The 15,106-nt window shown below is 38.4% G+C and overlaps 1 protein-coding gene across 2 annotated transcripts in view; it reads right to left on the bottom strand.

The window, feature by feature from the left end:
* Window positions 1–4,915: 4,915 nt before the first annotated feature.
* The window catches only part of PNPLA8 (patatin like phospholipase domain containing 8), a 37,132-nt gene continuing 26,941 nt past the window's right edge, over window positions 4,916–15,106 (bottom strand). The window contains exons 9-10 of one of the 2 annotated variants that reach the window (XM_064142126.1): window positions 7,750–7,945; window positions 4,916–5,786 (exon numbers count right to left, since the gene is read on the bottom strand). In XM_064142126.1, coding sequence (XP_063998196.1) covers window positions 5,512–5,786; window positions 7,750–7,945 — 471 coding nt within the window. In that variant the 3' untranslated portion in view covers window positions 4,916–5,511. Of the gene's footprint in view, window positions 5,787–7,749; window positions 7,946–10,305; window positions 10,552–15,106 lie in introns of those variants that run through there. The other variant, XM_064142127.1, reaches the window with a different exon arrangement.

Genomic DNA, 15,106 nt, shown 5'->3' with positions numbered 1-15,106 from the left:
GACTAGACAAACACTTTATATATATATATAGAAACAGCATCATGCTGGGGATATTTTGCCCTTTTTAATTATTTGCTATCTCTAATATACACAACTGTTTATATATGCATTAAATCACACAATAAACAAGAGCACACTTGCTTTTTGACAATCTCATCTAAGCTTTCCTTACTGATCTGTAGCTTTTCCTAAAGATTTATGACATATCTGGTGCAAAATTATTTAAAGCTCAGTTCGCTATAGAAATATTATTGTCTTTTTTTGCTGTATTCATTCCCAGATTTGCCTATGTATTGTTCAGCCCTACTTGGTGACGATTTTAAATCTAATATTTAGCAAGCAAGAAAGCAGCTCTAATGGACAGAGTTTTGAAGTTATGACATGCTTATGTCTTAGTAGACTCTGTAAAGTAATGCTTTGAAGTCAGATTTAGCAGGGCAAATGGTTTTGTCCTTTGATTCCACATTTTAAGCAGTACCTGAGGTATTTGCCTTTCCTTGTAGGAGAACAGAAATATTCCTTACTCAGCTTTTAAAGTCTTCAACATTGCTATTTCTTTTCTTTATGATGTAGGTCTTGTAATTTCTTGGAAATAAAATTGTTAGTACTGTTTGTATACAAGTGGATACAGAAGCTTTGAGCTACACCATCTAAAGTGCTGTTCAGTCTAGTTGGCGTGAGTGCAGAATGCAGATTCTAACTAGCCTCCGATGTAAACTGATTTATGTACGTGTGTGCATAGTGTTTATACATATATATGTATGTAAGAAAAAATAGGTAGTTGGTGCACTGACCTGACAGTTATTATCATAGCTGTGAATGCTGACTCAGTTTCAATTTAACTGCATAACTGCACAGCATGTCCAAGGATACTTCTTCAAAGCAGGATTTCTTTAACACGGTGATCTGCATAGAGTATTCCTTCTCCCATTGTTAGTTTTATATTTTTATTCTTCGCTGGCACCTTTTTTCATTCTGTCCCATTTTCTTCTCAAAACCATCCTGCACTGAAATCCCATTGTTCAAAATGTTCATGAGCCTTCCTAGAGCCGCCTGTGAATTCTCATGTTCTGCAATCCACTCAAATCAGTAGTTGAAATATGACAGTATTTCGCCCAGCACTAATCCCCCTGCTCCCTATCAATAAACCTCTCTTTCCTTATTCAACCAGTATTGATTCCTCTTCGGTTCCCCTTACTCCATTTTTTCTTCTCTATTGAAGTGTCACATCTAATGCCTTAATAAACTTTTGAAAACAGTTTTATGTACAGTGCTGTAAGAACACATCCACAGTGGCTAGGATTCCTTGCAAACTGCTAGTGTCTTTTATTAAAGTGACTGAAACCTAATTACAGCTGGAGTGATAAAACTGTTGCACCTACCCATTTTAAAGTGGTTTAGGGGGAGAGCAAACTCTTAATTAGTGCCTGATAGACAGTGCAGCACTTGCAACGCTGAGGATCAAAGAGTTTAGTTTGAAAGGATTTAATACATGCATCTTGTGAATTTATACACAGTGGCCTAAAACAATCTGAATTAATTACTCTGTAGCTCAACTCAATTTCATGTGCACATCTAAAGGCCACACCTAACAAACCAAAATGAACCAACCAAAAAAAAAAAAAGTTACAGCAAAAATAAAGAGGGAAAAGTGTGAATGAAGATAGTAGCTTCTGGCAAAGAAACTGTAATGACAAATTCAGATCTTGTCCTAACTGAAATAAACTCCTCCCTCATTCTCCTTAAAACAGCAATTTAAAAAAATTAACAATAGAATTAAATTGGATCAGAATGAACTTGGTTTAAACACAGCCTTTTCTTCGTATTCTTTATATGTATTCTTCACCTTACTGGTTTAAGAGCTGCAGTATTTTCACCCTCTCTAGGCACAAGAATGAATGTGTTTCATGGGAGGTTTACCTAGTGTTGTTACTGCATTTTCCCATGCATGTGCTCTATCTTAAGTATATGCACAAAGATTAAAATCAAGTCCTGACACAAAGCCCATGCACTTCTTGTGCCCTGTTGAATCTTTGTACACTGGGATTTTGCAGAGAGAAAGCAACCAGCTGCAAGTACCCTTTTGAAGGCAAAACTGTACTTGCCTCCACTTCTGAGCTGATTAAATGCATTGATGTAAATCCACTTTAAAACACCATGTCAAGAAGCATGTGTTCAGTTGAACCTGCTGATGGGTATTCAATACCAGGCTGGTATCATGCTGGCTGTAAAATGAAAGTGCTGGCCAGAGCCAAGTGTCATGGGGCTTGATGTTCAGATTGTAACATGAGAGGCTTCCTGAGTGCTGTTTCTGCTTTCTGGGTTGGGGTGCTGGTCTTTTCTGCTACTGATGAGCTTGTGGGGGGTTATTTTATCGTGGGCTCGTTGCTGCTGCTGCTTCTCTGCAGAATAGGCTAAAGTAATTGTACATTGTATTACGTCCATTAAACTCCTTATCTCAACCCAGGGCTTTTTGCATCACTTTCTCTCCTATCTGTGTGCTGGGGAAGCTGCCTGTCAGTCAGGCAAACAGCTGCACTTACCAGCCTAGAATATGTTCAGTGTAGTCTTTTGGAAGGCAGATTAGAAAAAAACCCCAAAGCTCTACACAAAATGACCATTGTTTCAGAAAAGCTGTAATGGATGCCTTGAAGGGAGATCATAAAGAACTAGGTATTTAAATAAAGCTAATCTGAGATATTCTGTACTTATTCATGAGATGAGTAGCTTTAATTAACAACATTAATCAACATTAGTATATTACATTAATCAACTCCTAGTATAATTCCTGAGAAGATTAATGAGTAAAATGAGAACTTTTCAGTGAAGAAAAATCTTTGCATTACAGCAAGAAACAACATTTCACCTGCAAAACCTAGCTCGGTATACACATTTAGCTCACTGTCTGAACATTTATTTGTGTAACAGTTAAATTAAAATGATGTAACTGTCCACTACAGGTAAGTGGTTTTTAAAATTAATACTTATCTCAAAAACCTGTAACTGGAAACTTATGAATTCAGAATAATGCCTTTGATAGCCTTATGGATGATGCTAAGACTCTGTACAGTCACAGGACACTATGCGGCAAATCCTAAGATAACAAAGGATCTCTGCCATCTTTCTCAAAGTTCCTTTCCTGAAGACTGCCCAATCAATCACAGTTTCAGTGTTTTCAGCCAAGTACAGAAGATGACTATCAAAGGAAATGTTTGGGTTTTTTTTGTTTTCTTCAGTAAAGCAGTACCAGGTGATGGGTCCTAAAAGGCAAAGTGACAAATACACTGTTTTTTGGTAAAATTGGACATTTTATATAAAACAAACATTTTATGTAGTAAATATACCTATGTACTACAGTTGTCTTCTAAAAGGCAAAAAATCACCCAGAAACCCGTTGAGCTGTTAATGGGTACATGTCAAACGTGTAACAGCAGCTGTATCTAGCTCATATTTCACTTCAGTCACTCCATTTTGAAGAAAAGATGTGTCCCTTCCTGGTGCTGGAAATGTTGTTCCTCGGTGTACTACATTGTCATAGCTTACCACACTAGCCTTCATGGCTGTTGTGAGGCACTCCAAATCCCTTCTCCTCCCTGCTCCATCTCTGGAGTTTTGAATGGGGGGAAAGGAGGAGGTGCAAAACTGCTTCCCACACACCCACCCTTGCAGGCCTGAAGGGGGGGAAGAGAAAAAGCAGCCTTTTCCACACGTGTACCGACTCTTGGGAAAGCCTGTGCTGGAGTCAGCTGGGGATTGGCTGGATTCTTCGCACCCAGTACATACATGGCAACACCCACATTGTCCAGAAAGCATTATAGATTGAATGAGGAAAAAAGTGTGCTCTTCCCATTCTTGCACTGTTCTGTGCAGTTCCACTCTAGTCCCGCTCTTGTGCAGCTAGTGCTGCTCCCCCACAAGACTGCAAGTTCGGCAAGTCCTTGGGTCCATTTGAGAGAGAGCTGCCAGCTGCACCCGGACCTGCCTTCTCTTGGACCCCTATACGCTGACTGCCTGCTCGCTACGCTGAGCTGGAGAACATGGCAGCAGTTTGCCTTTTTCCCTTGCGCTGCTAGGATAGTGCCTTTCCCTGATCTTTGCCCCGTGGAACCTGTGGCTACAGACACTTGGACTCTGGCGGGTTTTATTGTGCATCAGACTTTGCTGTGTGGATCCACAGCTGGAATATAGCTTGCAGTTTCAGAGGCTGCCGAGTAGAGAAATTCAGCAAGGATCATCACTAAGTTCCCATTTCACCTTTGTGAGTAAAGTCTACTGTTCCCTAGGTTTTCTGCTCAGCCTGATTTATAAGTGTCTTGTAGCTTAGCCTTTTCCATTTTCTTACTTTCTTACATGACTAAACTTTAGCCTAACCATCACTGTGAAGATTTCCCAACCGAGTTAGAACCTGTAAATAAACCTTAACTAGTTCTGTATATAGTTTGGAGGAGGTTTTTTGGGGGGAAATAAAAAAATAATTCTATTTTTATAATTCTTGCTTTGGACAATTAATTCCCAACCAAATCACTGTCATAGGCAGAAAGCTGTGAAGGAATGAGCAGTAAGGTTGTAGTGAGCTTCAAATGTTAATTTGAGAAGTCTAAGATAATTTCAAGAGGATGCACATATGGAAGTTAGAAGAAAAAAGGAAATGCATACTTTGTTATTTCATGTATCAACAGCTAGTTTTCTTCTTGGCTAGAGACACCTGAAGTTTGACATCCAAAACAGAAGCTTCTAGTAGCTTCTTGGAGTAAGCTTCTACCTTACATGAACGATTTAATGATTTTATTTCCTTTATCATGTGATAGGAATAGCTTCAATTCCCATCCCAAAACTTCACTTGTTCTCAAATAAGGAACGAACCAATCTGAAGTTATCCTGATTAAAAAACAATAATCAGCACGTTCTAAAAATATCAGTTAATTTTGATAATTTAATATGCCATTTATAGTCATCTCTCTTACTCAATATTACTATGTACAAAGCCCACCAAAAATAATAATAAAGAATTTCAATGTTACCTTTCAAATGTAAAAGTGCAATTAACACAGGCCAAGTTTTTGTAACAACGTTACATCTCTGTTAAGTTCACAGGCTGCACAAGAGCCTAACAAGTACAACTGCCTACACTGAAGTGAATGGGGATCAGTTTTTGGTTTTGATTAAGTCCGGTAGTTGATAAATACAGTTTTACTGCCACCATAATTATGGTACACACATTCAAAAATGCAGAGCACAATTGTTCTCATAATTTTCAGTTTAACAGACTTTCAGAAACGTTACGCAAAACAATGGTAAAATCAATTAAGTTCAAAAAAACAAGTAACCCCATGAAAATCTTGTATCAAGAGACTGTACACATAATAGCCATCCTGAAATGCTTTCTGCAGAATTCTGATAGCATTCCAAAGATGTTATTTACCCCCACAATAGACACTCTTCCCTTATAGCACTGCATGGGTTTTCTGGAACAACAGGATTGATATTTAGGATCTTTCATGCAATACATGTTCACAATTTGGAAAAAAATGGAAGGCCTTCATACATGTCAGCCTTTAATCTCATCCAGTCCTGAAGTCTCTGCAAAGCTGTTTTTTCTTGTGTCAGTATTTTTGCGGCTTTTTTCAGTTTTTCTTCATTTCGTTCTAAATAACGAATCCCATCTGTCTGCAGCTGATTGAGTTTCTCTTTACGACTTTCGTCCAGAGGTATGTCTTCATTCATGAGAGGGTTAAATCTGAAATAGGTATCTGAAGGCAACAGTGCATCCAGCATGGTGTGAACTTCTGTATTAGAAACAAATGAAAGAGACAGTTATATTTACATGAGACAAATAGTCTCTGAACATCAAGTGCTCAGGAGTGGCACAGTAAGTGTAAACACATGCTGCTTCGCTAAGTAAACGGTTTTGCACCGCTGCCTTATCAACAGCTCTTCCTCCTCAAAAGGTTAGCAAATGACCCTGTTGCTCTGTTTACTCTGGAAAAGCTTTGTCCTTTATTCTAGTGCAACTTGACTGGTATGACAATTAAGGCGGCTTTGCAGCTACCCAGATTTTTAATTACATGTACATTCCATTCCTTAACAATGAGAGTGCATTCTGAAGAGAAGGAATGCAACATAGTCATTCCCATTCAAGACGCCCATGATTTGTGACACTCAGTACTTTGGGAAGTAAGTATTATGACAGCAGCAGTTATGTATTCCTCTCTGATCTCAGAGAGTGCGGTAAATAGGTAGGTTTAAAGCTTCCTTCTGTTTGCAGCTAATTATTTTTGTGTATATTAGTACAGATTTTGAGTTTGAATTTAAGATTCATTTAGTTTAAAATGTTCACGTTAAATGGCAACAGTTAGTTAACTAGTACAACAATGAACTGGCTATTTATGGTCCTCTGTTCCCTTTTTCCTCTTTTATAGTCTAATTTCTCTTTTAGTTCTCTCCCTTCTTCATTGGCTCCCTTAAAATTCTATTTCCATTACTTTTTTCATTGTTCATTTTATTTTCACCTTCTTCGCATTCTTACCACACTTTTCCATGCTTTTAAACATCTACTGTTACATAAAAAATTTGAAGTGAAAAAACTACTATGGGTAAAACTACGGCAGGAGATTCTAACTGAACTGAAATCTTCTTTGCTTGGTCCCTCCTCTTGTAAATTACTCAGACGTGTTTCTGTTGTCTCACCACAGGCAATACTTTGTGCCTTATTCAACAGTATTCCCTTCATAATATAAACTTCCCATTTGCTCATATCTAGTCTCTTCTCTTTCCATTTCCTCCCTTCTATTCCTCTCCATTATCTAATTTCTTGATTTTTCAGCTGCAATGAACCTTTTTCTCCTATGATAGAAAGTAAACAGCATGTCACTCCTTCCCCGGATTGCTACTGCCTTTCCATAACTGTGCAAAAAAATACAAAACTGACCAAAATCTAGCTTTTTCATACTAGGAACAGTTAGTGCACAGGGATTATGCAGCAAAGCATCTAGACTGAGAGTATTTCTTATTCCCTAAGCTTTTACAGTATCGGTTTCCTTTGTTGGGAGGCAAAGCACCTGTACATCAATATTTCCTCTTTAGAGAAATTAAACAGATGTAAACTGCCAGTGACAGAGTTTCAGTGCACTCCCACAAGAGGGGCAAACACATGCTTGGCTCCTTCTGACAGCGATGGACATCATGGGCATTGATGGATACAGTGTAGGCCTTGGAAAAGCACCTATATAGATGTGAACAGAACTGAAATACTTTTTCTGAAGATGATGGAAGCCAGTCAGTGTTCTACATTAACTATCAAGCAAATATAAGAAAGTATTATTATTCCAATGAAACGAATTCCTGAGTATGCTTTTATCCTGAAGCATAAGTAAAAAGATGTCATCTAAGTCTTGCTGGATTATCACTGTCGTTCTCATAAATTTTAAGGTATCTTTTATCTTTCCTATGCTTGTCAAGAACTTCATGTCAACAGTTGAGAACTCAAAGAGCTTAGCAGCAACATAGTTAAGAGGAAGATTCACAGAGATAAGGCTAAGAAACACTCATCACCTTCAGAATAGCTCTAATATTGGTACTAGAACACCAACTATAGACAACGAGTTACAAAGAGGCACTTTTCAAGTAGCTTCAGTATGGCTGATAGAAAGAAAGGGTTGCAGATTGGCCTCTGAATTGCAACTAAAATTCTAAGAAACAGAAAACAGCCCTGAAAACAGTCACAATACAAATGTATCTTAAGACACCAACCTTCTGTATCAGTTGCACTGCTGATAACATTTGTGAGCTTGGCTTTCAAACTGGTGTATGTGACATTGGTCTTTCCCTCGCTTTCATATCGGCCAGTGCCCAGTGATATTAGACACTGCAATGGAACATTTGGCCAAAGACACTTGCACTCATGAACTGCCAGAGCAGAAGGATTATTCAGAAGCAGACCTCCATCCTGTAAATTAGAAACAAACACAATTTTTTGTATTTTCCATAACAAATGGTCAAAAAAGAACTGCAAATATGAACTAAAATAAGCATTGGAGTAATATACAATATCAATTAAAACAATAACCAGTTTTCATTTTTTGTTCAACTGTTCTGCTCATGCTATACAGCAGCTGTGTAGCTAGGCTTCCCAAACTTATGGACACTGCCAGAGCAGCTCCTGGGGCTGTGGCCAGCTCTGTTCCTGTCAGCATGGTGTAAAAGAGGTGGGCTGTAAGAGCAGCATTCACTAGAATGAAGAAGTTATGACAATCTTCTGAAGATCTTTTGGATAAGACAGATATGCATATCAGCAATTTCTTAATCAGAAAGTCTGCGTCACAAAATGTTTTTTACTGCTATTATGAGGATATATCCTCTACAAAACACAAATTACTACCTATAGATTCTGAAACAGAAATATTCAAAGAGCTGAACTTAGCTAAAGCTAATTATAAAGAGTCATTACATAAGATGCTATAGCCTGGACTTAAGACTTAGAAAATCATATGAATTCTTTAGGTTGGAAGAGACCTACTGAGCTCATTTGGTCCAAATCTTCTGCTCAAGCATGTTGCCTAAGGCTATGTCCAGTCAGGGTTTGAGCATCTCTAAAAATGGAGACCCCAAAAACCTTTCTGGGCAACCTGTTCCAATGTCTGACCACTCTCATGAGTAAGTTTTTTTCTATGTTGAAATGGAATTTGACATTTTCATTTGTGCCATTGCCTTCTGTCCTATCAGTGGGCACTACCTGGAAGAGTACAGCTCCTTTGTCTTTATTCCCTTCCATTCTTTATTAATGAACATGAGGTCACCCCAGTGCCTTCTCCACTCTGTCTCTCCTAATATCAAAGGTGCTCCAGTACCTTACTTCATGGCCCTGTGCTGGACTTGCTCCAGTATGCTCATGTCACTTGTACTGGGGAACTGGACACAGTACTCTAGATATACTGCCTTAGCAATGCAGAAGAAAGACCAACTCCCTCCGTCTGCTGGTCTTGTTAATGCAACCCAGGATGCTGTTGGGTTTTTTTGCCACAAGGGTGCATTGATGGCTCATGTTCAGCTTGTCTGCCAGGAAGTCCCCCAAAGTCAATTTCTGCCAAGCTGCTCTATAACCAGCCAGTCCCCAGTGTGGGTCAGTGCATTAGATTATTCTTCCCCAGATGCAGGACTCTGCCTTTCTCTTGAACTTCATGAGAAGCCTCTAACCTGTTGAGGTGGCCCAGCCATCCACTCCTACCAAGCCTGTACCATCTGCAAATTTCCTGCAGGTGCATTCTGTCCCATGATCCTGGCAATTAATGAAGACATTAAATAGTGTTGGTCTCAGTACTGACCACTAGTGACACACTTCCGACTGCACTGAGTCTGATCTTGGAAACATTCAGCTATTTCGTAACTCGCCCTACTGCCTACTTACCTAACCAACACTTTGTCAGCTTGTCTGTGATGCTGTGTGAAATGTCAAAGGGTTTACCAAAGTTGAGGTAAACAACATCCACTGCTTTTCACTTGTCCACCAAGGTAGTCACTTCATTGCAGAAGGCTACCACGTTAGTCAGTCATAAGTTCTCTTTTTTTTTAAAACCAAGCTTCCTTCTTGCCCTCCCTGAAGACAGCAATGATACTTACCCACCCAAACCTCTCCCTATCACCATGGTTATTGCAAGATAATCAAGAGTCACCTTGAAATAGCATCGGTGAGCTCTGTCAGCACTCATGGGTGCAACCCATGAGGCCCTGTGAATTTATGTATGTCCTAACTACCTAAACTGGTTCTTCTCCACTAAGTGTAAATCCTCCTTGAGCTAGCTTAAGAGACCTGGGATTCCTGAAAGCTGTTTTTACTGGTAAAGACAGAGACAAATGCAGAATTAAGCATCTTGGCCCTTTCTATGACATTTGTCACCAGCTCCTTGGCCCCATTCAGTTGTGGGTGCATGCCGTCTCTGGTCTTCCTTTTGCTATTTCTTCATGTACTTGTTAATTCCTTTGTGGCTGCCCTTCACTTCCCTCTCCAGATTCAACTCCAGGATGGTTTTTGCTTTCCTAAGCCCATCTCTGCAAGACTGGACAGAAGGTCTACATTCTTTCCTGGACTCTCCTCCTGCTTTTACCTTTTGTACATTCCCTTTTAATGACTGAATTAAGTTAGGGCATCCTTATGCATCTGTGCACACAGTCTTTACTTGATTTCTTGCTTGTTGGGATGATCCTTTCTTGAGCTTGGAGGAAAGGATTATCAAGTATCAGCCAGCTGTCCTAGGCCCCTCCTCTCTTCAAGACCAGAGCCCAGATCGAGTAGGATCTTAACTCCATCATCATCACCACCACCATAACTTCATCATCTCACAGTAACTGTAGTCAAGGCTTTCTCTGACTTTCATGTCCTGACCAGTTCTTTGTTCTTAAGCATTGAGTCCAGCAAAACACCTTTCATTTTGACTTCATGAACTATGCCAGAAAGCTGTCATCAATGCACTTGAGAAATTGAGGTTGCTTGAGCAATTCCGTATTGTCCTTTCATCAGTTATCAGCATGATTCCAGTTCACTCTAAGGACCAGAACCTGTGAAACATGAGGCTTCTGTTAAGTTTTCTGAAGATCAGAATTTAGCCCAAAACTAATAAGAACAAAGACCACTCTTAGAAATCCAGAAATGAGAAGAAACATCCTTTGCTCTATGTCAAAAAGACAAGTCGTGAGACTGAGGTAAAATAATAAGAACCCATATGACTGGCCTTCAAAATCCATACAAAGAAAACATAATATCAACTACAATGACCATTATGCAAAAGCTCACTACATCCTAAAGCTTCCTGAATCCCTTGTGTCCCACACCTGACCATTGTATTACAAGGACAATTGGGGAAAAAAAAAGGCAACTCTACTCAGGAACAGTTTAGATTTGAAAAAAATGCTTTGCAGTTGACAAACATTTTACAGAAACCCCTTTTAAGTACAGCTGTGCTAGATAAGTAAGGCCAGGATTACTAAAATGAAGGGGAGTTGTATTTTTTATTTTAATTAGGCTTTCATTTCAACCTACAAAAAGCTCTTTGAACTCTTTCTGTATCCTGTCTGCTTTGCTCACAACACTGCAAACATGAATGGTCTCTTCAGTGCCTACCACCATTTGTTTATGCTTACATTAGCTTCTACACAAAAAAATAGACAAGGATGCCTTTTTTTCCCCATGAATCTTAATCTAAAATCTTACCAGTTACCTTTGTGGTGCTTACTTTTTTTTCTTTAAAGCCTAGATTAAAATCATGCTTACCAAATAAATTTACATTGATCTTGTCAATATAGTTTAAGTAAGCACATGGGAAAATTGTTAGCAAAAGCTAGGGTAATACTGGAATATAATATGTTTTGCAATATTGTCAAATAAATCAAAAGAAGCTAAAATATGCATATCAAATAGGTACTATGACAACAGCTAACAGCTTTGATATCCAGCAATGACACCCCTATTTAAAGATACTCCCAATTTATGTTTGTTGAAATGGCAGTAAATACCCATTCTTAATAATTGCCAAGAGTGCAAAGCCAGGTCCCTGAACAGCCTGGAATAGAGGTGTCCCTGCCCATGGCAGGGGGGTTGGAACAAGATGATCTTTAGGGTCCCTTCCAATCCAAACCATTGCATGATTCTGTAACTTCTAGCATGTACACACATCCATGCACTTTTTGGAAAGTTAGAAGCAGGACTCAATAAGGAAGTGATTATTTTTTTCTTCTTCTCCAAACAGATAATGGTTGATAATGACCCCACCTATCCTGATCAATATTGTGCTTCAAACCTGCTTACACTGTTAAACTGACATGTCATTCACATTGCTTTTTTGCTTACAATGATCCTCTACAGTAAATAATCCAGTAAATAATGTTATTAGTTAAACCAGACTATTAAATCTCAATGAAAGAAAGACAATAATTAAGTCTACAGCTGCAGAAGCCTTTGAGCTAAGTCAGAGGATGAAATTCTTGTGGAAAAATATTTCCCAAGTTTTAAAATTAATTTCTAGGAGTTCAGATATATATGATTTCTAACGAAACTGTAAACAAAGAATTTTCCAGTTCTAAGATGAACCCCTCTTATTCCAAATAATTTCTTTATGTAAGACTGGGCAAAAAGCCCTTCCCCAGAAATATATTAAGCATGCAATACAGAAACATGAAAGGCAGACCTACATTTTTAAGAAGTACCTTACAGAAATAACATATTCTTCATACTTGTCCTTCAGACTCTGGAATACAATTTCAAGTGGTCAAGCCTGGAGTTTTGTACATAAGATGTGCTTAAATCACATCTTGATTTGGAACAGGCTGCCCAGTGGGGTTGTGGAGTCTCCCTCTCTAGGGGTATTGAAAACCTAACTGGATGTGTTTCTATGTGATCTGGTATAGGTGATCCTGCTGTGGCAGGGGGTTGAGCTGGATAGTCTTTTGACGTCCCTTCCAGCCCCTAACATTCAGTGATTCCGTGATATTCCCTGATCCTTGCTCTGAATTCCTGTGTATTTAGTCTGTCAGTCTGTTTCCTTTACAGAACTGCTAAATTTGCTGATTTTTTAAATGAAAAGCATATACAGCATATACAGCACAGGCCCATACCAGCATAGCACAATTCTCATCTCCTAAAGCCTTCATATAAACAAAATGGTGCAATCAAAAAAGAACCTTTATAGCACATACAATAGTATAAAAACCTTGTTAACATTAAGCAATACTTTAAAGGTTCAGACACAATTTAAATTCTATGAAATAATGCTGACTTTATGTGTTGCCCTAAATCTTTTAATTTCCTAATACATTTATCTGTTCCTTTTTGATAGACTGGAATGTCTTCAAATGTCTCTCCTTTCACCTATACTATTAGCTACTGAATGGTACTGTCCTGTGCCCATGGAAAAAGACAGCCAATATGAACAGTATATTAGATAAGCTACCAGATCATCAACATACACTTAGGCTAAAAAAGAAAAAAAGCCACAAAAAACAAACCTCCCTAAAACCAACAAACCCAACAAAAACCCACTGAAAAAACAAACTCCAATAACCCCACAAACAAGCAAACAAAAAAATCCCAAACCATAAGATGAAGTTCCATGTGCAACTGTACAAGTATTTTTAAGGGCCTGCTGATCATAACCTATAAGTCTAAAGCTGTAGCTAATATTTTCTGCCTTTTTTTTTTTGATGGCTACAAAAGAGTTAGGATAGTCTCATGCATGATTTATCTTCTAGATAGTAAATTATTCAGAGCAGGAAAAATGCCCCTTTTGTAAGCATATGCTCCAGTAAAAGCTCTCTCTGATGAAGATAGCCTGCTTGCTCATATTCAGAGATAAAGACCTCATTACACAATACAGAGACTGGGGGAAGATTCTGCAGCCAGAAGGAAGATATGTCTGGAAACCTCAAAGAAATGCTGCAGACCACCTGGGAACATGGTAGCACAGTACCTGTTAAAAATCTTGTCCCATTCAAATAATTATGGTGAAAGTGCACATTTAAGTCAGTACTTTGGAAACAGTTAAGATATTAAAATAAAAAGGTGAGTTTAAACCATACTTTGCCATGGGCAGATGTTTACTCTGTACATTCATAGGTTATCATTACATTTCCTAATTTTGTCAGACTCAAGTTGTGCCTTGTAATTATTCTGTGTAACATCCTGTGTGCTGCAACAGCTCAGTTAAATGATGCTAAACTTTGTAAAGAAAATAATCTAGCACAGGATGAAGGACATTACTTAAGAAAGCCAAGCCTGATACTTGGAAGCTGAGTTTCTTGGCTCCATAGTAACCACTTCACCTCATAGCCTGCACAGACATGCTTTGCATTTTAGTTCGCTTCTACAGACTCGATCTGTCATTTACTTTCACTGTTGTGTGAAACTGGAGACAGAATTAGTACAGAACTACCAGAGGCTGGGACAAGACAGGCTAAGATTCTGAATGAATTTATGAAAAGCTTTTTTTAAATTCTGTGTTTCAAGTCACAGAAAGATGCAGACTAGGGACAAGGCTTACTGCTTCGAATGAGCAGTGTGAAGAGTTGCTGCACTCTAACAAAAGGTTATTCTTAGAAAAACAAAACAAAACCAAACCCCTCCAAACCCCATTTAATCTAGTTTCCGTAAGTGAAACAGGCACGCCTTGCCAAATTGTTCTGCAAAATCAGCAACAGCAGATTTATGTCAGCAGCAGCCAATGTATCCAGAGTAGAAGATAGGGAGAGGTTTTTTTACTACCTGTAACATCTGTTCACACAAGTAACTTCAAGATTCACATCCCAACCTACTGCTCTCATTGCACTGGGCACCCAGCATCATTATGAGATCTGGATATAAACACTCAAGGCTTTAAGGCTCCTTCAAGTGAAGCATCACTGGGCTACCAAATTACAGTTTTTAATACATGCCTTTTGCAATAACAATCTATACAGTCAGATTAACTTTACAATAAACTAGTCCCTACAGTACACAGCACCAATACCTTATCCTCAATACAGAGGTTATATGACCATCCTGCTCCTTTAAATGTATTTTAAATGGTTTGAAATGTACATTAGTTAAGGCTCTCATGAGTAATTGGTAAGTCTGGTCACAATACTATGGAGGATGAAACTGCTGAAGAGGAGCTCCCTGCAAATATAGGAAATCTTTATAGTTACTGCACAATTTTGACCCTATAAAATGGTTAATGCTTCATAAACATGACAACATAGAATCAGAATTTTGGTGACACAACATTTCTAACAAATCTTTGCCTGAAACATACATTGCCCTTGAACAATTCAGTTCATTCTTATCATTAAGTCTGATCCCCTTTGCTGCATGAGAGATTTTACAGTAAGTTAGATACTTTTTGATACAGCATACAATGACCTAGAATTATTTTTTATACAAAAGTTTCATGCAACTAATTTAGAAATATCCACTCATTTCTTAATCATGCTGATGAAGATGCTGTTGGGTCAACTACATGCAATTTATAATGTATTTTGCATTATGCTGATTACCAGACACCTTGATTGGTGGCAGTTATTAATGCAAACCTCCTATACACCAAATTTCTAATCATTTCAAAATGAATTGATTCCATTACTTCAG

The sequence above is a fragment of the Pogoniulus pusillus genome, chromosome 4, assembly GCF_015220805.1.
Source record: "Pogoniulus pusillus isolate bPogPus1 chromosome 4, bPogPus1.pri, whole genome shotgun sequence".
Classification (NCBI taxonomy): Eukaryota; Metazoa; Chordata; class Aves; order Piciformes; family Lybiidae; genus Pogoniulus; species Pogoniulus pusillus.
This window is presented reverse-complemented; position numbering and strand designations above follow the sequence as displayed.